The 25,378-nt window shown below is 41.3% G+C and overlaps 1 protein-coding gene across 1 annotated transcript in view; it reads left to right on the forward strand.

Moving 5' to 3' along the window:
• Nucleotides 1-25,291, forward strand: part of LOC134531087 (muscarinic acetylcholine receptor DM1) — a 104,218-nt gene extending 78,927 nt beyond the window's left edge. Inside the window, exons 6-8 of the mRNA XM_063366662.1 lie at nt 1,881-1,928; nt 17,742-18,008; nt 24,656-25,291. Of these exons, the coding sequence (XP_063222732.1) occupies nt 1,881-1,928; nt 17,742-18,008; nt 24,656-25,291 (951 nt within the window). The remainder of the gene's footprint in view (nt 1-1,880; nt 1,929-17,741; nt 18,009-24,655) is intronic.
• The last annotated feature ends 87 nt before the right edge of the window (nt 25,292-25,378 follow it).

A 25,378-nucleotide genomic window follows, 5' to 3' on the forward strand; every position in this document is an offset into this window, starting at 1 on the left:
TGTTTGGATCTTTCCATGATGTGTAATCAATCTCTTCTACAACCATCTTACTTGCTTGTTTATTATAAATACTGTTAATATCACAATCGTCCCAGTGATCATAATAAGCATTATCAGATTTATTATAACACGACGTTTCTATCGTTTCGGTCTCAGGACATCGCCACATTCTTCGATCTTGTCAGCTCTAGGTGCTTCATCACAGTCTATGCCTTTGTCAACAGCCTCAGAGTCACTGTAACAATCACTGTAGAAGACATCCTCTTCACCCAGATTACCGTATGAATTCGCTATCGATGATGTCGAAGTGCCTTCATCGTCTTCATGCTTCCTTTTTAGGGGTCCATCATTTTTACAAAGAATGGAGGATCTACTGAATATAGGCTTGAATGTATTCTCACTTTTCACGGTGTTGATACTTCCATTAGTTTCAGTCTTCCCGAAGCCATTAGCTTCCTTCAATTTATGTTCTTCATTACGATCGGGTGAGCTAATACCATCACGCTCAGGACAAGGAAAATTATTGTCGTAATGCATATCACTCTTCTTTAGTCTAGTGGATCCATCGGTGTCCTCTATGCCGTAAGTAGTCTTGACTTTACATGTTCTTCCATGTCTTTTTAAGCTGTCAATTCGTGTTAACAACCTGCTACAACGATTACAGCTTAACATGTTGCGTAGTGAGTTTCTAGCACAATCATTCTTCTCATGACGTCTAGCATTCCTTCTCATGGCAAAATCCTTGCCACAGTATCTACAGCGGCTTCCTTCCGATTCAGCTGCAGATAACAAACCACGATCCATGGTAGCTTCTGTGACTAATGTTAGATACAAACTAACAGTTTTCTACAATTGGAACCATTTCTTAAATAGAAATTTTTTCATATTTCATCAGCGAGAGTTAATATATCTCCTGCAAAAGTACTTTATGCATGTAGTTCTGCTTTTCAACAACAGATGTCGCCACATGTTGCTTGCAGGTAAATAATATTTAGTTATTTTATGCGGGATGCGGAACGCGCACTATCGATCGCAAAGGGAGGTTGGCTTCGATAGTATCCAAGGAGAAAAAAAGTTCATCCTTCCTGCTAGTGCTTCTCAGAATTCTCACGGTCCGCCATTTTGGATTGTGACGTCACGTCGGTCATCTTGGATGGGTGTGACCTTGACCTTTGACCGAAACCGCAGGTATGATCGCAAGCACACGGATTAACCATCAAAATACTGATAAGAATAATCAGGAGCACACGGAGAAAACCATCATAATATTGGCAAGAATAATCAGGAGCACACGGAGAAAACCACCACAAGTTTTCTTTGATATCATAAAAATACAAAAAAATAAAAAAAAATTAATAAAAAATTAAAAATAAAAACGAAAAAAAAAAATTAAACATTCTGGCTTGTACTAGAACTCTATCTTTGCTCAACAATGAGAAGTTCACAAGCTAGCAGAAAGTTTGAATTTTTTTTTTCGTTTTTATTTTTAATTTTTTATTAATTTTTTTTTATTTTTTTGTATTTTTATGATATCAAAGAAAACTTGTGGTGGTTTTCTCCGTGTGCTCCTGATTATTCTTGCCAATATTATGATGGTTTTCTCCGTGTGCTCCTGATTATTCTTATCAGTATTTTGATGGTTAATCCGTGTGCTTGCGATCATACCTGCGGTTTCGGTCAAAGGTCAAGGTCACACCCATCCAAGATGACCGACGTGACGTCACAATCCAAAATGGCGGACCGTGAGAATTCTGAGAAGCACTAGCAGGAAGGATGAACTTTTTTTCTCCTTGGATACTATCGAAGCCAACCTCCCTTTGCGATCGATAGTGCGCGTTCCGCATCCCGCATAAAATAACTAAATATTATTTACCTGCAAGCAACATGTGGCGACATCTGTTGTTGAAAAGCAGAACTACATGCATAAAGTACTTTTGCAGGAGATATATTAACTCTCGCTGATGAAATATGAAAAAATTTCTATTTAAGAAATGGTTCCAATTGTAGAAAACTGTTAGTTTGTATCTAACATTAGTCACAGAAGCTACCATGGATCGTGGTTTGTTATCTGCAGCTGAATCGGAAGGAAGCCGCTGTAGATACTGTGGCAAGGATTTTGCCATGAGAAGGAATGCTAGACGTCATGAGAAGAATGATTGTGCTAGAAACTCACTACGCAACATGTTAAGCTGTAATCGTTGTAGCAGGTTGTTAACACGAATTGACAGCTTAAAAAGACATGGAAGAACATGTAAAGTCAAGACTACTTACGGCATAGAGGACACCGATGGATCCACTAGACTAAAGAAGAGTGATATGCATTACGACAATAATTTTCCTTGTCCTGAGCGTGATGGTATTAGCTCACCCGATCGTAATGAAGAACATAAATTGAAGGAAGCTAATGGCTTCGGGAAGACTGAAACTAATGGAAGTATCAACACCGTGAAAAGTGAGAATACATTCAAGCCTATATTCAGTAGATCCTCCATTCTTTGTAAAAATGATGGACCCCTAAAAAGGAAGCATGAAGACGATGAAGGCACTTCGACATCATCGATAGCGAATTCATACGGTAATCTGGGTGAAGAGGATGTCTTCTACAGTGATTGTTACAGTGACTCTGAGGCTGTTGACAAAGGCATAGACTGTGATGAAGCACCTAGAGCTGACAAGATCGAAGAATGTGGCGATGTCCTGAGACCGAAACGATAGAAACGTCGTGTTATAATAAATCTGATAATGCTTATTATGATCACTGGGACGATTGTGATATTAACAGTATTTATAATAAACAAGCAAGTAAGATGGTTGTAGAAGAGATTGATTACACATCATGGAAAGATCCAAACATATTGGTTGACCGGCTAAGACTTCTACATGGCTCGCTTTGTGCAGGAAACTATTCGTGCATCAAAGAAATATCCTTCATACTCAAAGAACTGAGGAAAGCCGGCTACATACAATAATGGCTTCTTTTACTTGTATTTGTGTAATGTTGAGAAGTAATTAAATATTGAAAGTAAAAATTTAGTGTATTTATTTCTTGTATTCTGATTTCCAACTAAGCCTGTGTGTTTCCGCTACTGTATGTGTGATAATTCCGTTTCCTGTGTGTACTGTGTGTATACGTTTTGTTTCCTGTGTGTACTGTGTGTACTTTCCGTTTCCTGTGTGTACGTTCTGTTTCCTGTGTGTACTGTGTGTACGTTTTGTTTCCTGTGTGTACTGTGTGTACGTTCCGTTTTCTGTGTGTACGTTCCGTTTCCTGTGTGTACTGTGTGTACTGTGTGTATGTTCCGTTTCCTGTGTGTACTGTGTGTACGTTTTGTTTCCTGTGTGTACTGTGTGTACGTTCCGTTTTCTGTGTGTACGTTCCGTTTCCTGTGTGTACTGTGTGTACGTTCCATTTCCTGTGTGTGTGTACTGTGTGTACGTTCCGTTTCCTGTGTGTACTGTGTGTATACGTTCCGTTTCCTGTGTGTACTGTGTGTACGTTCCGTTTCCTGTGTGTACTGTGTGATCATTACATTTATTGCATGTAAATTGCATGTATTGTGCGTACATTGCGTAAATTACGTGTTGGAGCTGATGGAGCTGTTGGAGCGCTTGCAGCTAATGGTCAATTGAAGCATAGGAGCAAAAATGTAGATGGATCTGATGACGTGAATTGTAGCTCTTGGAGCCTGGTGTATATTGGAGAGATCGAATTTTTTTTTCGATCAAATGATCCTCTTTTTTAATTTGTAGATTTGACTCTAGTATTATTGTAAATGGTTCTTGATTTGACTAGCGTATTATTCCATACGGTGCATGTATATAAGCGAGTCCTAGACAGTAGATCGCTCAGTATGTTACTGACGTCGGCGGTGTAAGGATCGTCTAGTTTGTTTCTTCTGGTGCATAAGTCGTGTCAATTAGCTGTTCTTGAGACCTCGATGGCATCTTTACCGTCTTTAACGTCGAACTCGATGGAGGTTGTACCGTCGACTACGGGAACCTTGACGACAGCTACGACGGAGAAGGAGCAGATTCCGTTGACAACCACGGCGACAACACTGGAGGAGACTTCATCAGACGCGATACCACCAGCAGAAGAGACTTTAATGCCGGTAGTGCTGGCTGTGCAGGAAAACTCGACGAACTTCGTTTCGCCCTCGATGGAGGCTTCAATGGATGTCGAATCGACAACAACTAACGAACATCGGTGTTGTTACTGTGACAAGATTTTCTCAAACAGCAGCAATGCTCGACGACACGAGAGGAGCGAATGTGCCAAGAACCTATATCGTAAAATGTTTGTTTGTGAGAAATGTCATAAGCAGTTTGCCAGAAAAGATAATATTAAAACGCACATGAAGGCATGCAAAGGTCCTGCTGTGCGGCAGAAAGTAAAGGTTTCGGCGCAACAACGATGCATCGATGTGCATAAGAGTATGCCTGGAAATGGTACTACTGTTGCAACGCCTGTATCTGGATCAGGTCTGAAAGGCTCGTCTTCATCACCACGGTATCCTTGCAGCTACTGTGATACGTCGTTCGCATTTTCCCATGATGCACGAAGACATGAGCGGAGCAAATGCACGAGAATCCTTATCGAATGAAGTTTCGCTGTGATGAGTGCCTTAAATGGTTTACTCGAATTGACAGTTTGCGACATCATGCGAAAAAAAGTAAAGGTGGAGTCTGTGCTCCTGCTGAACTACCTGTCAACATTTCGACTCCTCGCTTTAGATTGGAGACTCGTGAGCGTACAAGCAAAAAAACAGATGTGCAGAAACCGATTGCTATGACGTCTGGACATGGAACTAAACCTAAGACTGTGTTCGGTGCATTACAAGTAAACGATAATGGATTCTACTTGGCGCAGTCTGCATTTCGTGGAACGTTGAAAGACTATTATTATCTAAATACGTTCGGTGAGTTGAAGGACATTTGTACTTTTCTTGATGATATTAGACAGAACATAATCAATCAGCTTACTGATGACGTAGCGACAAACGGACCTTTGAAATATAACTTGTGGTTGGACTGTCTATATGGAAATCCGTATCCGTTAGATGACAAAGTGAAGAAGTGTGCATTCAAGACATCGGCTGCAGTAATTTACAGTTCTGACGATGTGAAGCAAACTGTTAAAAACGGTATCCAGAAACTCTGTCAAGAAGAGGAGAACTATGTCTGTAAAGGTTCTGGCTGGACTCTGTCTAGTATAAACCGATTGGAGCTAAGAATTAGTCATTTCACACCGCTGCGGAACTAAATGATTGTAAATTTGCTGGCTTTCGTAAGTGATCCTGTAGTAGAATAGAAATTATGTAATAAATATTATGTTTGTGAAAGAACTTGTGGTGTTTAATTCCTCGAACCTGTTACTATTATGTTAAATTGATATTTTTTTTTTCATCGTCCAGAATCGTACCAAGGACCTAAGTCGATCTAATTAATCAGTACATTGATTGGAAATTTATTTAATGATATCTGAACTTTTTCCCGAATCTCTAGCATTAAAATTATGAATTACCAATATGTTGGTGTTGGTGGCTTATAGGATGATGATGACAGTAAAGGTTTTAATGTCTCTTTAAGAATGTTGAACATGGAATAATGAAATTATTATTTTTTTACATCAAAATAAACATTATTGCATCAATCGGGTATTGAACCAAGGACTGAAACTGATCGAATCAATCTGTAAATTAATGAGTGATTTATTTAATGAATTTTGGAATTTTTTACGAATTTCTAGCTAAATAATTACACGATTCCAAGATGGCGGCCAAATGACAAGATGGCGGGTGACAGCAATAATAAATGATTACTGCACTCTAGCGGATAAGAATTAAACTTACATGGTGTCAGCACACTCTCGCCGACGATAACAAGATGATAATGGCTACCAGCAGACGAAGACAAGATGGCGGACATGACATTATACTAGTTGACCTTGTTATTGGTGGTGGTAGGTTAGTCTGTAGGTGACTTCCGTGGTGGAAGGAGCCTGTCGCCATTTTTAGTTTTTTTTTGACCTCGTCGGGTTCGAATCGAGGACTCCGAACTCCGTGTCTAAAGAGTATATTTTTTATAAAAAATATATTAAAATTTTATTAATTTAATTTTTTTATGAATTTTAAATTTTTTTTCATTAAAATCGGATAATAAATAAAAAAGTTAAAGATGGAGGGCGTAACGGAAATTGCAACGGTGACGTCATAATCCTATAAATGGCTTAATGTTGGCTTGAGTTAAGGATGCTTAAGCCTGTTTTAGGAATTTTCAGCCGCTGGGATTTTTAAGGACTAAAAACGGGAATTTTTCTCTCGAAACGGGAAATTTTTCCCTCGAAAAGAGAAATTTTTAATTTGTGGAATTTTTTGAGATTTTTTGGCGGAACTTTTTTCCACAGAAATGGAAATTTTGGCGAATTTTGAGGAATTTTGGGCAAATTTTGCCCAATTTTGGCGGATTTTGGCGATTTTTGAGGATCAAATTCAAGGTCAAGGTCAAAGGTCAAGGTCACAACCATCCAAGATGGCCGCCGTGACGTCACAATCCAATATGGCGGTCGACAATTATCAATCTACAGCCAGAAGCCAGTCCCAGAACATACATTCGTATACTACTTACAATGTATAACAATAAAAACAATAGCACTGAAATCTCCTCTTTTTAAAAATGATTGGCCAAAAAATAAAACCGTAACACTCTGTCCCGAAGTATAGCATAATACGAACAATAGATCTAAAAAAACTTGATAAAAATTTAACTATGAATGTAATAACAAAATTGCATAAATTTGCGGTATACATATATGACTATGTGAAGTACTTAATTCCTTAGATCAGAGGCAGTACCAACTCGGGATTGGAGGCCTTGAGAGGCTGATACACTCTACCCCTTCCCCCCATACATTTTCCTATCGCAATTCAACACTATATTAAATGGCATTTCTTGTAAAAAAAATTGGAAAAACCATTAGTTTCATTAAAAACAGCTGCCATAGATGTTTTTTTTTGCCAATTTAGAACATCAATACAGCGCAAAACTGCCAAATGAATGTTTTGTATTCATTATTTAAAGAGGCACAGCATACAAAAATAGTGTGAACTTAAACTAGCATGCAGCTCTTCCAACAGTAAAAACAGAGAATGTATTCATATTGAAATAAATATTTATACAAATAATATAATATTATTAATACAACATTTATCTTTGTGACAGACTAAATTTCTTACCTTTAACTCTTCACAGAAGGCCTTATTTATTTATTACTATACGTACATGGTTTTCTGCTAATTAAAAATTACTACTGCAGTTATTTACCCAAAACGTTTTATGTTTAAAAATAACTCACATTTTTGTCACATGATGTCAGTTTCTTTTGAAATGCTCCACCCTTACCATCACCATCTAGTTTATCAAAAGAGTCAAACAGAGGAAATTACTCCAACTTTACAATTTCAAAATACTTCATAAGTTCAGCCACACACTGCAGGTGTAAATTTACTCTCTGGAAAAGTGCAAACCTCATTATAGTCTCATCGCTTGAGACGCAGCCGGCTAAATCTACAATAAAAACCATGTCTTTCACACAGTTGTTCAACTTATGTTGTTGATTACCGAACAAAGAACAAAAAAAAAAATGACCATTTGTTGATGAAGTGAGAATTTCGCAGAAACATTCAAGGAAAACCCTAATTGGACATTCAGGTTTGTTTAACTTTGTAACTGTTAAAAATTGTAGAAGGTATGGGTAATAAAACATAGCTCCTACTCGATTCGCACCTTGAATCCCCTGAAACAAGAGTCCAGTTGAAAAGTGGTGAAGGTACTGTTGAAGGTGGATTAGTGCATGAGCATCAGTTTCTTGAGTTAGTGCATGAGCATCACCGACTCGGTGACTGGTCAGAGTGTTCTATCCCAGGTGGCTTGGCAGTCTCGGCGACGTACCTTCGAACTCAAAGGCACAAATGTAAACCATTGCTTAGCAAAACATAAACAGGCTTTACAGACATTATTATGAAGCTCACCAACTCCTTCCTACCTTTGTGGGATTTTACTCCTTCCCAAGGAGATTTAGGCCACTTTCCGAACACTCGTTCTGATATAAAATTAAAGGGCGTAGTATTCAAAATTACTAATATTAACTTTGCCTCCAAATTATCAAGAGCAAACCAAAATTAATGGGCTCCGTAACAGGGTTGAGCTAAAACCTAAAGTTATACGAAAAGCCAAGTTGGTAAATAACAAACAAAAGTAACTATTCTCGCTGCACTCAGTCTCGTTACTCCTTATCACGTCGTACTCCAACAGCGTAGCCTACCAATAGCTCGCTATGTTACAGAAACTTCATACATTACTAAAAGGTATATCAAAGCAATGTTCTACTACATACGGACGTAACATAAATCCGATTGGTGGCAACACAAAATGCACCAGTTCTAAAGATCACAGCAAAAATCACTTTTCGTCAAAGGGCGACATAAAGTGCTCAAATAATCCACCAAAGGTCTAACCGTCATAATAAATGCTTACGTTAAGTAAATACGTCCTTGTCGTTATTCACATAGCACTGACGTGTTACTAAAGGCATTGTTCACTGTGGCCACTGCAGGCAATACGAACCAATTATTACCTCGCAATATTTACGGTCGCAAGCAGCACTCCAAGTCTGTTCGTAAACGCCACCATGCCTGAACCGCCAAGAATTGTGGCATCAGTTGTGAGTGGACTTTTCACCTTCAAAAACGCATTTCCAGGTGTTCTGGCGTGGTTCAGGGTAGAGTCCAACATGGCGGGCGCCAGCTGCCAGCAGTTCCGCCAGCGCGCGCCCCCTCGCTCCCCCGGCCGCGGGGTTACGCCCACTGCAACCTCGCCGCGCTCGAGCGCCGTCGTCAGCTCCTGACGTCACAGCGCATTACCCCGTGCCCGCGCGGCCAGCGCATGCAGAAAAAATAGTCCAATGAAAGATTAAAACTAAATATAACTGAACTAAAAGCTGAAACCGATTTAAAAAATTTGCAATAATAAACAAACTATTAAAAACGAAATGCATAAAAAGGTAAACAAAAGCATTATCAGCAATTACAAAAAATTACCACACCTAAATGGCCTGAATGGCCACACCAAGACACAAATCTATTGTCATGAAATGCCATATCATATCACCTAGTACAGTTTTAAATATAACACTTACAATAAAAATCTCTTAGAGAGGTGACATTACTAAAAATTCAACTCACTGTGCACCTGCCATGTTAGGCTACATAGCGAGAAATTAACCTGCAGTCTATCTGCAGACAAGCAGTTGTCAGCCTTTACAAAGATCTCCTCACCGCACCGTCATGCGACTGGATTGGTGATGCGACCCAGCGACAGAAAGTACATGGGTACAACTACCAAAGAAATTTGGATTTTTTTTTGTTTCATTTTAAAAAGCTGTGCATGTTAAAACACTGCACAAATTTTAATAAAAACTTAATATCATTACTTAAAAACTAGTGGTTATGCTTCGATTAAACGAGGTTCCATATTATCTAAGCCAATCTAAAGTGCCATTACCAGCAAAGACTGTTGAAATATTTGTTTGAGGACCTAGAAAGTTACCTGTTGTCAAAATCCAATAAAAAATCACCCTTAAAGATTACATTTACTCGTTGGGCTGATCAAGGAAGAAATCTACCTTGGTGGAAAGCTGGAAAAACATAACCTACTGGTAAACAAAAAACCAAATAGATTTTCTTATTATACCCATGTTATTCGCAATTTTGTTCATCCAAGGTTGCCGTGTACCATTCGCTCAATTAATCCAGACACTTCTGTTCATAATATAATGTACATGTCATTGAAGATGTGGTTCGCAAATTATGATTATTACTTCAAATGAAGGGTTTAATGGTCTCATCCCCATTTTTCTCAGTGAGAACATTGAGGCCTGGGGTCAATAAAAGAATACGGAAAGGAAGGACTTGCCAAGAAGGCAGACGACTAGGCGCCCAAGATGCAATACTTGAAACGAATGTAGGAAAGCATGGGGAAACAACTGGATTAGCTGGAATAGCGTGGAGGAAAACATCTGGGAGGGGAGAAGTGCTTACGTGCGCAGCACAGCCAGCTCTGTCACGAACAATTACTGGACGATGACGGCAATGAACACCCCCCGTAGCGGTGAAGTTTCTGATGGCTGTAATCATTTCTTGGTTGTGTTCACGGTTGTAACTAAAGTTCTTGCAAAATGCCATCTCGTCCTTGAAGCTCATTCAGAAACAGCAACGTGGAGCGAGCAGTGGAGAAATTACGGGAGTCACATTCTCAGTTCAATTACGGCAAACAACCCTGCAAACAAATGAAACAAAATCATAAATAGTACCTAATTACTTTTTAAGTGCATGTACTACATAATACAGGTTCAACTATGAACAAGTGTTAATGTCATAGAAATCTTAAAAATTAATTTAGAAGTAACAAATTAAATTTTAACCTTCTCTATTTAGGTCCCAATTTTTGCATTGAAAAGGTAACATTTTTAATTTGTACTGTTAAACTAGCTGAAGTAACCAGCACTGCCTGGGCTATATGTTCAGTGGGACAGGGATAGTTTATTTGAAATCTCATGTAGGCAGCAGATTACATTTAGATAGAATACAAGCAAACAAACAAACATATTTTTATATGTAATATATATAACATATATATGTATATAAATGTATATATACATATATATACGGCATATGGCATGCGTGTATGCGAGGGATAATTACGCTATTGCCTTATTGTGAAAGTATGCGTGTAAAAAGATGCAAGTATGCAAATGTACAAGCAGGCAAGTTTACAAACATGCAAGCATGCGAGTGTGCAAGTATGCTGCATCATTTCTAGCTCTCCCCTGCCATCTCCTTTTTTACCGGTTATCCCACCACGTACCTAACTATCCTCTCCTCACCCAGTTTCCCAACCACCTAGTCCCCTCATGCGATCGGAATTTTCGTAACGCTCAAAAGTTTTAGCCCCCTCAACAAAGAAGTTCCACTTCAAAATATATTAAAAATCTTAGTTCTGCAATTTTCATGCACAGTAGCACATAATTAAATAATTTTTTTCTAAAATCTCTCACACCCACATTCCTTACAAGCAAGTTTCACCTCGAACTGTAGTGGGTGTGTCGCGGCGCGGATTGCTTGTCGCTGGGCGGGTCGCGTATCGCAAAGAGTAACGACGCGGCGCTGGCGGGAAGCCGCCATCTGTTGAGCAACGACCACGGTCATATAGATAGGTGACCACGGTCATATAGATAGGTCTGGCCACTTACCTTCATTCTCCGTCGGCTTAGTGAAGCTCGCGGCGGCCTGCGAACTAACGGCGCTAGTAGTAGTGGAGCCCATCATTTACATAGGATTAAATAGGAGTTTCATATAAAAGTGGGTATATTTTTAAAATAACTGTTTCGTTTTATATTTTGGCTAAATTTTAGGTTTTTAATTTATTTGGAAGCTTTGTAGGGTTTGAATAAATAACAATAACTTGTTATTTTGCCACAATTATCAATCAAAGTTTTAATTTAACTACGGTACTAAGTACCTAATATTATATCTTTTATAACATATTTTGTGGCGTGGTGTGGTGGTAAATTGCTAGAGCTGGTGATCTGCAGGCTCGGGTTCGATATCTTACTCGGGTTTTTTTTCACGTCATTTTAATATTTCTCTCAAAATTAAATATTCATAACAGAAATTAAATATGTTTAAACAGTTAAATTACATAATCAGGTTAGATTTTGAATAAAATTAACATTTACGAAAATCTAGCAAGTAATTATCTACTATGTTTTTTGAGTTTTTGTCAGAAAAAAAATTACAATTTTTCCATTTTCCTATCAAATAATAAGTTTTTAACAGAAATTAAATACATTAAATAAAATTATTTTTTTTTTCCATTTTCCAATACAAATAATACGTTTTTAACTCTTTGAATGTATTTAATTTCTGTTAAAAACGTGTTATTTTATTGGAAATGGAAAAATATTTAATGTTTCTTCTGATGATAAATAAAAATCAGAGAAGAATTGTAAATTTCGTACACTTTAATGATCATAAAAACAAATAGCCTTATTGCAACTTTAAAAGTACTTGAGAAAATTAAAATTACACCATTTAATTCGCTCGCTAGTGCTGCTATCTGTAGGATATTTAGCACAGTAAATGTGTTAATAGTTGCTAAACGTCTGCTAGAATGCATTGAAATCAGTTTCTAGCCTTGTGCAGGCACAGTTTATTAAATCGATTAGTTTTTCGTTACCTGACAGGGAATGGGTTTGGACACGTTCTGGAATACGGTCTGCGAGTTAGGTTACAGTTGTATCCCTACAAAGAAATGCTTATTCACTACCTTACCCAAATATCTGGGAATAGCAACATCAATCGCAAAAATAAAACATTGAAAAGTGACAGAAGGAGTCTGCTGTGTGATATTAGGGGGCAGAGGGGAAATACACTTAGATCACTAATGTGCCGAGGAAAAGTCAAAAATTCTTCCATTCGTATATGCTAGCCCGTTGCACTTTATATGAGCAAATCCTATAACATTTAATGTCTAATAGATAGAGACCGAAAAAATTCGCGGATTCATTTCGTGATAGGCTGAAATTCATACATGTGTATAATTCTGCTGATTCTGCTATTGGATCGCGGTTTAACTGGAGCTCTCTGGGCCAATGAGAGACTATCGACCAAAGAAGCGTCGAATCACGAGCTACCCAGTGGAGACGACTCACAATTCAGTTACCAATGAACACGCGTGTTTACTTGAGAAGTGCAGAGGATAATGGAGGCTATCCTAGAGTTCATTGAATCCGCGAATTTTTCCGGTCCCTACCCTGAGAGCCTCACCAACAACTTCTTACTGTGCTCCTGGTTCTTTCAAGCTGCCCATACTGCTCATGTCCGAGATTACTGTCTGGAGCTGTTTGCTGGGCAGGAGTCACGGTAAATATGTAATGTACGGATTAGCGCCAAAAAAAATCTTACAAATGTGAAATAACTTTCATTATATGCTCTTTTACGTCCTCTTTTCATAACCGCCTGCGGAGATAAAAAATTCCAATTACTTTTGGAGATATCGCCGTTCTCATTTTGCAATACAAGACGTATGTAATCATTCGGCCGTCGCCATTTTATATTTTGCCGTGTGCGCGTGAATGCCTAAATAACAGAAATTTTCCATTAGGTAAGGTTAGTTACATTATAAATACTTCAAAATAAACGGAAATTAAAAATAATATCAATTAATTTTACTTGTACAGTTTTAAGTATTTATAATGTAGCTGACCTGACCTAACAAACCGGGACAAAGGATGAACAGTAGGAACTCACGTAATTTTCTTTCTTTTTACATTTGTAATCGTTTCCGTGGGAGACCTAAGATGCACATAAAGTTCTGCCATTCCCGATTACACCCGAACAATTCACCTTCAGCCAACTTCGGGATTTGTTTTATTTTTGCGCAGGAACAATGAATTCAACTATTAATAGTAGTCGGTTAGGTTAGCTACATTAAAACACTTTAAAACACTATGAACGGTTAGTTAGGTAAGTATAGCTACATTAAAATAAACAGAGAAATATAAATATTAATAAATAAACCCGAGGTTGGCCGAAGGTGAATTGTTCGGGTGTAATCGGGTATGGCAGAACTTTATGTGCATCTTAGGTTTCCCTGTTCACGTACATCGCAAAAAAAATCATACTTGTAAACAAGCAACCATGAACGCCGCACAAATGCACAGGATGAATATTAAAAAATTCAATATCTCCTAAAGTATTTGGAATTTCTTATCTCCGCCAGGTGTAATGAAAAGAGGAAGTTAAAGAGCACACAATAAAAGTATTTTCGGAATTTTAAAAAAAATTTTAACATATTTCGCCCAAATATGATAATTAAAAAATTCGATATCTCCTAAAGTATTTGGAATTTCTTATCTCCGCCGGGTGTAATGAAAAGAGTAAGTTTATTAGCATACAATAAAAGTATTTTCGGAATTTTAAAAATTTTTTTAACAAATTTCGCCCAAATATGATAATTAAAAAATTCAATATCTCCTAAAGTATTTCGAATTTCTTTAATCCGCAGGCTGTAATGAAAAGAGGACGAAGAGCATATAATAAAAGTTATTTCAGATTTTTAAAAAACATTTTGACGCTAATCCGTACACTACATATTTACCGGAGTCACTACTTTCCTGATAACTGTAGCAAGTAAAGCATAAAATAATGAGTATAGGAAGTGATTCTAACAGACTATAGGTTTGAACAAAAACTATAGCATTTTGAAGTTTATATTAAATAAATGTAATGAGAAATTTTTTTATTATTTTTGATGTGATATACAGTCAATTGTTTTTACCGCCTAAGCATGTAAACAACATCAGTTAATTAGCAAGACCATGTGCCAACATCCCTTCTGTCGACACTGTTTACGAGTGTTTCATAAATTAGATCCCCGACTGACTAATTGCACCCACAAATGGTTTTCTCTTGTTCAGTATGTGACCGTGTGTATTGGTCACAAGACTATTATGTTTTATTTTTGTTTTTAAAAACGTTTAAGGACACGAAAAGAACACATAACCTTACATGTTTACATGCAAATGTTTTAGATCATGTGACCATCACAAGTCATAGATAGGTTACTTCTGTGTGGTGCTGGTAAATACTGTATACTTCAAGCAAAAACATCCATATGTATGTTAGGCCCCATCTGGGCACGTCTTGTTTACCTTGTACATTTTTTTGGGAGTAAACTTGGTAACCAGAGTTGAAGCTTGCAGTGAGAGGTGTGTTTTTCCCGATGGGACAGGCCTCAAGTAATCTCAATGCTTAAAGGGGGGGAAAAAAAAAAAAAAAAAGGAACTGTGGGCTGTGTAGGTTTGGTAATCATCCACAAATTAAAATCCATGTGTAGTGTGCTGAAATGATTGGAAAATATTTTTAACTCACTGCAAGCTCAATGGTGCCAGCCTGCAATTATGGTGGTTTACATATTGACATATAGAACCATACAGCACAAAAGTTTGCGATGGTACTGAAATATTTGAATGTTTCCCAACGATGATTTAATTCATCGGAGACGCGGGGCGCTGCGAGTGTGAATGTGACCGAGCTGTGTGGAAGGTGTGGAAGGTGTGGAAGATGTGGAAGGTGCGGCAGGTGTGGAAGGTGCGGAAGGTGTGGAAGGTGTGGAAGGTGCGGAAGGTGTGGAAGGTGCGGAAGGTGCGGCAGGTGTGGAAGGTGCGGAATGTGTGGAAGGTGCGGAAGGTGAGTAAGGTGCGGAAGGTGTGGAAGGTGCGGAAGGTGCGGAATGTGTGGAAGGTGTGGAAGGTGCGGAAGGTGTGGAAGGTGTGGAAGGTGCGGCAGGTACGGAAGGTGTGGAAGGTGTGGAAGGTGCGGAAGGTGCGGCAGGTGTGGAAGGTGCGGAATGTGTGGAAGGTGCGGAAGGTGAGGAAGGTGCGGAAGGTGTGGAAGGTGTGGAAGGTGCGGCAGGTGCGGAAGGTGTGGAAGGTGCGGAAGGTGTGGAAGGTGTGGAAGGTGTGGAAGGTGCGGAAGGTGCGGAAGGTGAGGAAGGTGCGGAATGTGTGGAAGGTGTGGAAGGTGCGGAGGGTGTTGAAGGTGCGGAAAGTGCGGCAGGTGCGGAAGGTGCGGAAGGTGCGGAAGGTGTGGAAGGTGTGGAAGGTGCGGAAGGTGCGGAAGGTGCGGAAGGTGAGGAAGGTGCGGAAGGTGTGGAAGGTGTGGAAGGTGCGGAAGGTGTGGAAGGTGCGGAAGGTGCGGCAGGTGCGGAAGGTGCGGAATGTGTGGAAGGTGCGGAATGTGTGGAAGGTGCGGAAGGTGTGGAAGGTGTGGAAGGTGCGGAAGGTGTGGAAGGTGCGGAAGGTGCGGCAGGTACGGAAGGTGTGGAAGGTGTGGAAGGTGCGGAAGGTGCGGCAGGTGTGGAAGGTGCGGAATGTGTGGAAGGTGCGGAAGGTGAGAAAGGTGCGGAAGGTGTGGAAGGTGTGGAAGGTGCGGAAGGTGTGGAAGGTGCGGAAGGTGCGGAAGGTGCGGAAGGTGTGGAAGGTGTGGAAGGTGCGGAAGGTGTGGAAGGTGCGGCAGGTGCGGAAGGTGCGGAAGGTGCGAAAGGTGTGGAAGGTGTGGAAGGTGCGGAAGGTGCGGAAGGTGCGGAAGGTGCGGAAGGTGTGGAAGGTGTGGAAGGTGTGGAAGGTGCGGCAGGTGCGGCAGGTGCGTAAGGTGTGGGAGGTGTGGAAGTTTGTGGAAGGTGCGGCAGGTGCGGAAGGTGTGGAAGGTGCAGACGGTGTGGAAGGTGCGGAAGGTGTGGAAGGTGTGGAAGGTGCGGAAGGTGCGGAAGGTGAGAAGGTGTGGAAGGTGCGGAAGATGCGGAAGGTGCGGCAGGTGCGGAAGGTGTGGGAGGTGTGGAAGGTTGTGGAAGGTGAGGAAGGTGTGGAAGGTGTGGAAGGTGTGGAAGGTGCGGAAGGTGCGGAAGGTGTGGAAGGTGCGGAAGGTGCGGAAGGTGCGGAAGGTGCGGAAGGTGTGGAAGGTGCGGAAGGTGTGGAAGGTGCGGCAGGTGCGGAAGTTGTGGAAGGTGTGGAAGGTGCGGATGGTGTGGAAGGTGTGGAAGGTGCGGAAGGTGCGGCAGGTGTGGAAGGTGCGGAATGTGTGGAAGGTGCGGAAGGTGAGGAAGGTGCGGAAGGTGTGGAAGGTGTGGAAGGTACGGAAGGTGTGTAGTGGTTGCGGAAGGTGCGGCAGGTGCGGAAGGTGTGGAAGGTGTGGAAGGTGCGAAAGGTGTGGAAGGTGTGGAAGGTGCGGAAGGTGCGGAAGGTGCGGAAGGTGCGGAAGGTGTGGAAGGTGTGGAAGGTGTGGAAGGTGCGGCAGGTGCGGCAGGTGCGGAAGGTGTGGGAGGTGCGGCAGGTGCGGAAGGTGTGGAAGGTGCAGAAGGTGTGGAAGGTGTGTTAGGTGCGGAAGGTGCGGAAGGTGCGGAAGGTGCGGAAGGTGCGGCAGGTGCGGAAGGTGTGGAAGGTGTGGAAGGTGTGGAAGGTGCGTAAGGTGCGGAAGGTGCGGAAGGTGCGGCAGGTGCGGAAGGTGTGGAAGGTGTGGAAGGTGTGGAAGGTGCGGCAGGTGCGGCAGGTGCGGAAGGTGTGGGAGGTGTGGAAGTTTGTGGAAGGTGCGGCAGGTGCGGAAGGTGTGGAAGGTGTGGAAGGTGTGGAAGGTGCGGAAGGTGTGGAAGGTGTGGAAGGTGCGGAAGGTGCGGAAGGTGAGAAGGTGTTGAAGGTGCGGAAGGTGCGGAAGGTGCGGCAGGTGCGGAAGGTGTGGGAGGTGTGGAAGGTTGTGGAAGGTGCGGAAGGTGTGGAAGGTGTGGAAGGTGTGGAAGGTGCGGCAGGTGTGGAAGGTGTGGAAGGTGCAGAAGGTGTGGAAGGTGCGGAAGGTGTGGAAGGTGTGGAAGGTGCGGAAGGTGCGGAAGGTGAGAAGGTGTGGAAGGTGCGGAAGGTGCGGAAGGTGCGGCAGGTGCGGAAGGTGTGGGAGGTGTGGAAGGTTGTGGAAGGTGCGGAAGGTGTGGAAGGTGTGGAAGGTGTGGAAGGTGCGGAAGGTGTGGAAGGTGCGGAAGGTGCGGAAGGTGTGGAAGGTGTTGAAGGTGCGGATGGTGTGGAAGGTGCGGAAGGTGTGGAAGGTGCGGCAGGTGCGGCAGGTGCGGCGTGTGCGCAGGACTCGCGGCCGCTCAGCTGGCGCTGGGTGCGCGACTGGTGCGTGGCGTGGTGGCACAGCGGCCACGAGGAGGAGTACGAGGACACGGCCAGCGAGATGGGCTACGCCACGCCCGTGTCCGTGGAGACGCCGCTGCAGTCGAGCGTGTCGCGCTGCACCTCGCTCAACGTGATCCGCGACCCGTACGCCGGCCAGCAGCCGCCGCAGCAGACGCCCACACGCCACCTGCAGCAGCGGCTCGCCGCGCGCTCCGTCTCCAGCGACTCGGTGAGGCCCTCCCCTTCTCTATGTGCAACCCTGTTCAACAGACATCCCCTTCCAGGTCATACAGTCCTAAATTGAATGGGAGATTATTAAGGCAAAGTACAGAATAAAATTTAAATTATTTGAGTACATTCATATATAAAATACTATAATTTTATCAGTGGCGTAGCCAGGATTTGTGTATGGGGGGTGTTAAGAAGCATGGCTCCCCCGTATTAAAGCGGTGGGTCCGGGGGTCTTTCCCCGGGAAATTTTTGATTTTAAGGTGTAAAATAGTGCTATTTTAGCAGTTTTCGGTCCTTAAATTTAAATATTGTAATGGTAAAAATTTTATTAATTTTAATATAAAATTTGTTTGAGTGATGAATAAGAAATAAATTAAAATTTGGTGCTAGGGCGGGGGGGGGGGGTTGAAGCCCTACCCCCCCCCCCCCCCTGGCTATGCCCCTGATTTTTATTGCTTGTTTTCAATATATATATATATATATATATATATATATATATATATATATATATATATATATATATTTGTGTGCAATTCGCTCAATACTAGTTAAAAATGTTGTATCTCCTCCCGTCAATTTCTAATTCGACATGCATTGGCCACTTCGCCTGTATCTACACTTTTGCATTGACCCTGCTGGACAATCTCAATAATGATTCACTCGATGGTAGATAGAAACAACATAGTTCTAACTCAGTTCATCTATTGTGTTGCGTACATTTAACATCACAGTTCATGAACTTGGTTACTATCATGGAGCCAGACGGCGTAGTTTTAAGACGCTGGGCTCACATTCTTGAGAAAATGGTTACGATTCCTGGAATGACAGTACTAGTTTCAGCTTTAATAGGTTAATTAAATCATTCCAGCCAAAAAGAGTTCACAAACAGGTTTAGAGATCTAGTATGTGGTTAAGACATTGACAACCTACTACCTGCTACCGTTGGAAGTTATTGACTGATTTCTCAGTATGAAACTAGTGTCTCTTACGAGGCCTGCACACTAGTTTACAGGTAGAGTGACACTCTTCTCAGGGCATGACGTCGCCACGTGGTTGGTAGGCAGCAGGTGTTGTGGACCGACAGATACACGCCAGGATGTAAGCCCTCTAGAATGCTATACTAATGATGATGAAAAGAAAAATGTAATTTCTGGAAACAGTATTTTTTCTTACACGGCACTCATGCATATGCTACTCTGGACGTGGCCTGTGCCAGCCCAGGAGTGATTACTCGTCATGGCACGTATGTGACGTCACATGTTGATGACAAAGTAAACTTTTACGGACTGTGAAGTCATGTTACGCAGGTACGGGCCGTTAGGCCTTAGGTTCTCACCACATGGATGCAAAGGGGGTAGCCATCAGTGACGGGATGCATTGAATTGAAAAGTACATGAAGCATTACAAGCAGAGGTGAATTGGTTGTGGCAATGATATGAAACTTGGTCGAGTGTACATGAAGAACTACAAAATATTGGGGCGTGGTGGCTATCACTCTCGTAACATAACAATCTTACACAAAATAACTGTTAATAGCACATACTTGCAGGGCACTACCAAAATCTATAAAACATAAATTTTCTTAATAGGTTGCAAGCTATAAATTAAGTAAAGGTCACGTGGGCTGCCAAAAGTGGGCCTCGAAAATCCTCAGGCCGTATAAAAATGAAAAGATTCTGTGAGTTTCACTGATCACGGTGGCCCTGTGTGGACTAAACTGCAAACATCTCTCGACGAGAACCCATTACTTGAGGCCTAGGTCGCATCCCGCGATATCTAAATACGTAACAATTCAAAAACTTCCCTGGGAGGGCACAGGCTAACTAATTATGCAACTGGTGGTTTGAAACCAACCATGTGAGGATAGCTGCGGAGCCGATGGAAAGCGATTTGGGTTATCTTAAACAATTGGTGGAGATGTCTGTCCACACTGAATCATGCGTTTTAAGCCTCAGTGGTAGGTGAAGGAGAACTGACCGAGCTCCGAATGGCTGCCTGCCATTAGGAGTCAGTGAACGTGCAATGAACTGCGGAGTAGTCCAAGCCATGTTTTTGAGCGGAATCGGGCTAAGTCAAAATTACCTTTTAATTAATTGGTGAAGGTTGCCAGTGAAACAATGTTTTATAACATAGGCGTGCCAAGGATATTGTTTCGAGGGTGTCAGTCCAGATTTTTAAGAAAAACTCCATAAATGGTAAAAATTAATTTTACTATATATATAATTGGATATTAGTATGTATGGTTAACTTTGATAAACTCCGACACCGTTTGACCGATCACCATCGAAGCGTTTTTTCATGGAGAAGGTTTTTATGTTATCCATTTTTTTGTAATTTTCCGCTAGATGGCGCTGCACCGCATCAACTTCTAAACCGTTTAATCGATCGACATGGGTAAACTCATAGGTCATAGACATACAAACAGTAATTGTGTGTCATTTCTCTATGTCTACCACATTTTCATATAGCTCTATCGCCCTATGTTCAGACCGGGCAACGCCTTGTTCAACAGCTATGAATAACTATTATTATTTGATTTGTATCACACGCAACTAAACTATCTTCGGAGGTCTTATCTGTCAATAAACATTAAATATTTTTGTATCCCATGCAACTAAACTATATTTGCTATAACTCAAGCAACCCATAGCAACAAATAATAACAAATACTGATTGTAACCGTGATTAGTAATTGGTGAGAAAGTTTAACAGTAACAAAAAGTGGTTGTGATTTTGATTAATAATTGGTAAGCAAGTACAAAATGTAAGTGTGTAAGAGTAACAATTATTATTTTATTTGTAGGAAAATTACATTTGTATCGCACGTAATTAAACTATCGTTGGACCATTATCTGTTAATAAACATTAAATACTAGCAATTATTTTAAATGCCACATAAAAATTCAAACATCGGATGATCAACCAGAAATGCGCGGCAACTGTCAGCCAGTAGATCTTCTGAAACATTTCAAGAGCAAGAGGCACGCCTGTAAACTAACCGGAACAGAACCTCTACTGTAAGAACTACTGCAACATTTGAAGAGCATTATCGATTCTATGTAAAATACAAACCATTCATTTTTAGATATAAAAGAAATAAAAGATTCACAGGCAGGATAACGTCTGCTGGCTTCTAGTAGTAATATATTGAGGCTTCTACGCGGGTGGTGGACATAAAATTTAAAATTTAATTGTACAAAATCTCATGTAAGAAACATTTAAGTATTTTCTTCGCACCAACCATGGCGTTCTCAACAGGCCTGCGTGGAGACCTCGAGCACGCAGCACAAGCTACTTATAGTCTGACCCAAACATAAGGGCCGCGCCCACTTCTCTTTCGTACTGCATGTAATCGTCAGGACTAGCAAATAAATTCCCAGAAATGCCCGAGACGTTAAGAAGGTTTTAGTTCATCAATCGGCGTGGCATTCGTGCATTATACCTCAATTATTTCACTGAAAAAATTACTGCTTTTTCAGTTGTGAAGATGTTGAGCTATAGCTGTTAGTCCGAGTTCGTCACCCCTACTACTGCTGCTGTCTCGATACAGGAAAAGTTTCCACGCTAGCTTTTCTGCAATTAACTTTATAGTGCAATTGCTTCAGCAAAATGTGTCGTTAAGCACAGCAAACCCAAGATGCGTTAACGAAGCTAAACTTATTCAAGCAATTGCCGTTCATACCATCCATGGCACTAAGCCCAACACCACTAGCCTTAATGCGGCATGCACTAACGGAAATTACTAGCCCGATATCTGGCTCCCTACACCCATGTACCTCTCTTACTTGTGATATCGACGCTGTAATGTACGCTGAAATGCCCGCTGCCATGGCGTGTTGATGGCGGTCTCGTGGGAAGTTCACACGAGTGAAGTGTAAACGACAAGTCCTGTACACGAGAGTGATCAGCACAACCAACTCGGTCAGCTGCTCCAATCCCACAGGCCGCAAAAATGGCCGCCACTCCTCGCGTCGCTGCCGATAGTCGCGCCGCGCAGTGATCAGCTCGCGTACCTACACAGAATGACGAAAGTTATGGTACAACCCGTCACACAAACATGGTGCGCAAAATACTGGAGCTATGGCGCACGTACCAGAAAATAATCTTTAATTGTGTCCTGCTAAAAGTCATAATCGTAGGTAACAAACAAATTAACATCAAGAGTACATACAAAAATCGAATGAAAACTTAATTAATGAAAACTTACTTAACTTTAAAAACTCAATTTATTAAAAATACATGTAAAACAAATACTTGAGACGCAGGACATCTCAATATAAAGGACTTTAAATAGACTTTTCATCGGTAACTTTTCTTTTTTCCCATATATTATTTTACAATTTGACATAAAACATCCACAAATAGTATTACTTATTACTTAAAAAATAAAAATATCAAACCTAAAAGTTAAAAATTCCGCTAACCGGGAACTAGGGGATCATGTGTGTTATTTTAGTTAGGTTAGTTTCAAAGCTGTCCTTGGCTACCTAGATGAATAAAAAAAATCATTAAACTTGAATAAAACTTAACTTAGTAGAAACATTTCTTCAACCTTTGATTTTATTCCAATGAATTTATTTATTTATTTATTTATTAAGTAAATAAATAGAATAGCAGCAAATTTCATTTTTCAAAACTAGACTATTATAGTTTTGTACGCATTTATTATAGTTTTGTAGTTTGTACGCAATTTTTCTTTCAATTCACGTAAGTATTTTTACATTACAATATTTAAATATCTACAAAACCTTAATAAAATTTAAAAAATACACAAAAGAAAAAAAAAAGTACTATTACTACTGTTGCTAAAATAATTAATCTGACGTACCTAAGTAAGCATTTTACAAACTTGTCCTTAATAATTTGAAGTTGGTAAAGATAATAAAATTAATGTATAATTTGATTGTAAGGGTGTTAACAACTAACAGTTGAAATGCAGAAAAACAGAATTCAAAAAATAGGTTTTTAACCTAACCTTTCCTTCATGCCCCGCGATTTAGAACTATTTTTTAGCGGAGGTGAGCCAAATATAGGCTGAGGACTGTACTGTCATATAAATATCTATTAATATGTTACATATGTATGTTCGAATATGTACTTACGATCACCGGGCTATCATTTTTAAACCGTCACTTGTCAAATTAAAAATAATATATATATATATATATGCCCTCCAATTAACGACCTAGCGAGGACTAATCTACATAATATAAACTATACATAAACACCTACGCATTGAGCTGATGCCACTGAGATACTGAAACTTCACGTCGCGTCACACTCAGTGTGGTCTGTTTTATCTAAGGCGCGGAACTCAGTTTCAGTTTTCCAATGTTAGTAACCGTTTTTAAAATTACGCATCTCGCGATAATCCAACATTCTTCTTCATGTTATACGTACAATATTTAAATGAATGCACCTGACTTCATAAAACGATCAAAATTTTTTTTTCATGTTTTAACTGTTTTATGAAGTTTTGTACTAAATTTAGTCTCAGTGTTGCAATCACTACTGCTGCCCAATACCCAATTCTGCTAAGCAAAATAAAACATAATCGAAGTACAGTTGTACTGATTAGTCCTTGGATCAATCACCACGATACGAGAATTGAGACTGCCCAATCACTAACCAACCACTGCGATTCGACTTTGTTTACATTTGCTTACCAATTGGGCTGCTCGATAACGTTATCTAGCTCGTTGTTCGGTGTGAAACTTCAAACAACGAGCTTTGAATGACATGAGCGTTCACTTTTTTTTTCTTTATTTCGGGGGTGTATTGAACACTCAGACCACTTCTCCACCTCCCCCCTACCCCGTATATATGTGTTATAATCAATGGTATATGAATATTGTGTAAACTGAAAACATACAAACCTTGGTCTTTTGTCACTCGGAGACAATCGTTTCGCCGGTGGTGCCGTTAGTGGCACTGCGCTGCACTACGCTGTGTTGAGATGCGTTCTAGTCGCGAGCACTCTCGCACACGTCCTGGTGAGACGGCGATGATACATAACGGCCTGTGCGAGCTGAGGGAGCACCGATGGATGTCTCTACAAAATAAAGACATTTACAATAGTATTTCCCTTTTTAAATGTCCAAAACATTGGAAATAACCTACATTACTGTATAAATATGTTTTTTTTTCCTGCTACCAACTCTGACACGTATATTATATACCTCCTCTCCTTTTTTTATTGACTCTTTATGAATTTCACAATCATGGATCATGTTTCTATTAGCCAATGTAAAATTCTTAAAACTAAATTAAGGCCAAGCCAACAGCCATTTTGTTGTTCGGCTTAACATATATGCACAACAATTTTGTGAACTGCTTACTTGATAACCATGATTCGTTGTCAATGCAAAACATTTACTAGCAGTTTCATCCTTAGATTATTTAGAATTTAATGGGCGTCTTTACAATTCTTGGTTCGATATTAAATTTTCAAGGTTAGTTAGCCTATATTTGTAACATAAGACAAAATTTGGATGGTAATGTATAATCAAACTCGTGCTAGCTAAATGTGCAGATAAGTGTAAATGTTGGCAGATAAGTAGATAATTTGTAGATATGATTGTGATACATGCAACAAGGTGACCAGGGGTGGTACTGAAGGGCGGCGTGTCGAACGGTGTGCCGCAGGTGTACACAATCGTGATCCGGCTGCCGCCCGACACGGCGAGCTGCGACAACGGGCCCGACCAGCCGTCCATCAAGATGATCGCCGACGACGCGGGGGCGCCGCGCGGCGTCGCGGCGCAGCGGCGGGTGGACAGCGCCGACTACAGCCTGAGCCTGCACCCGGCGGGGCCCTTCTCGCCCGCCTCGCCGGCCGTCAACCGGCGGCCGTCGCACATGCCCGACGTGCGCATCCCGCTCAACGCCAAGATCATCCCCAAGCAGCTGGCGGCCGGCTCCAAGGCGCTGCTGGGCTCGGGCCCCAAGCTGCAGCACCCGCACAAGAAGAAGAAGAAGACGCAGGAGAAGAAGCAAGACAAGAAGGCGGCCAAGACGCTGTCCGCCATCCTCCTCACGTTCATCATCACGTGGACGCCGTACAACATCCTGGTGCTGCTCAAGCCACTGACCGCCTGCACCGGCTGCATCCCGCAGGAGCTCTGGGACTTCTTCTACTACCTCTGCTACATCAACAGCACCATCAACCCGGTGTGCTACGCTCTCTGCAACGCGTCCTTCCGCCGGACCTACGTGCGCATCCTCACGTGCAAGTGGCACAACCGCAACCGCAGCGCCATGAACCGTGGCTTCTACAACTGAGAGTGTACCTGGCCCGCCGTGTTCCCTCTACTTGCTGTGGAGAACCGCCGGTGTCCACAACTAAGAGTGTACCTGGCCCGCCGTGTT

This window comes from Bacillus rossius, chromosome 1, assembly GCF_032445375.1.
Source record: "Bacillus rossius redtenbacheri isolate Brsri chromosome 1, Brsri_v3, whole genome shotgun sequence".
Lineage (NCBI taxonomy): Eukaryota > Metazoa > Arthropoda > Insecta > Phasmatodea > Bacillidae > Bacillus > Bacillus rossius.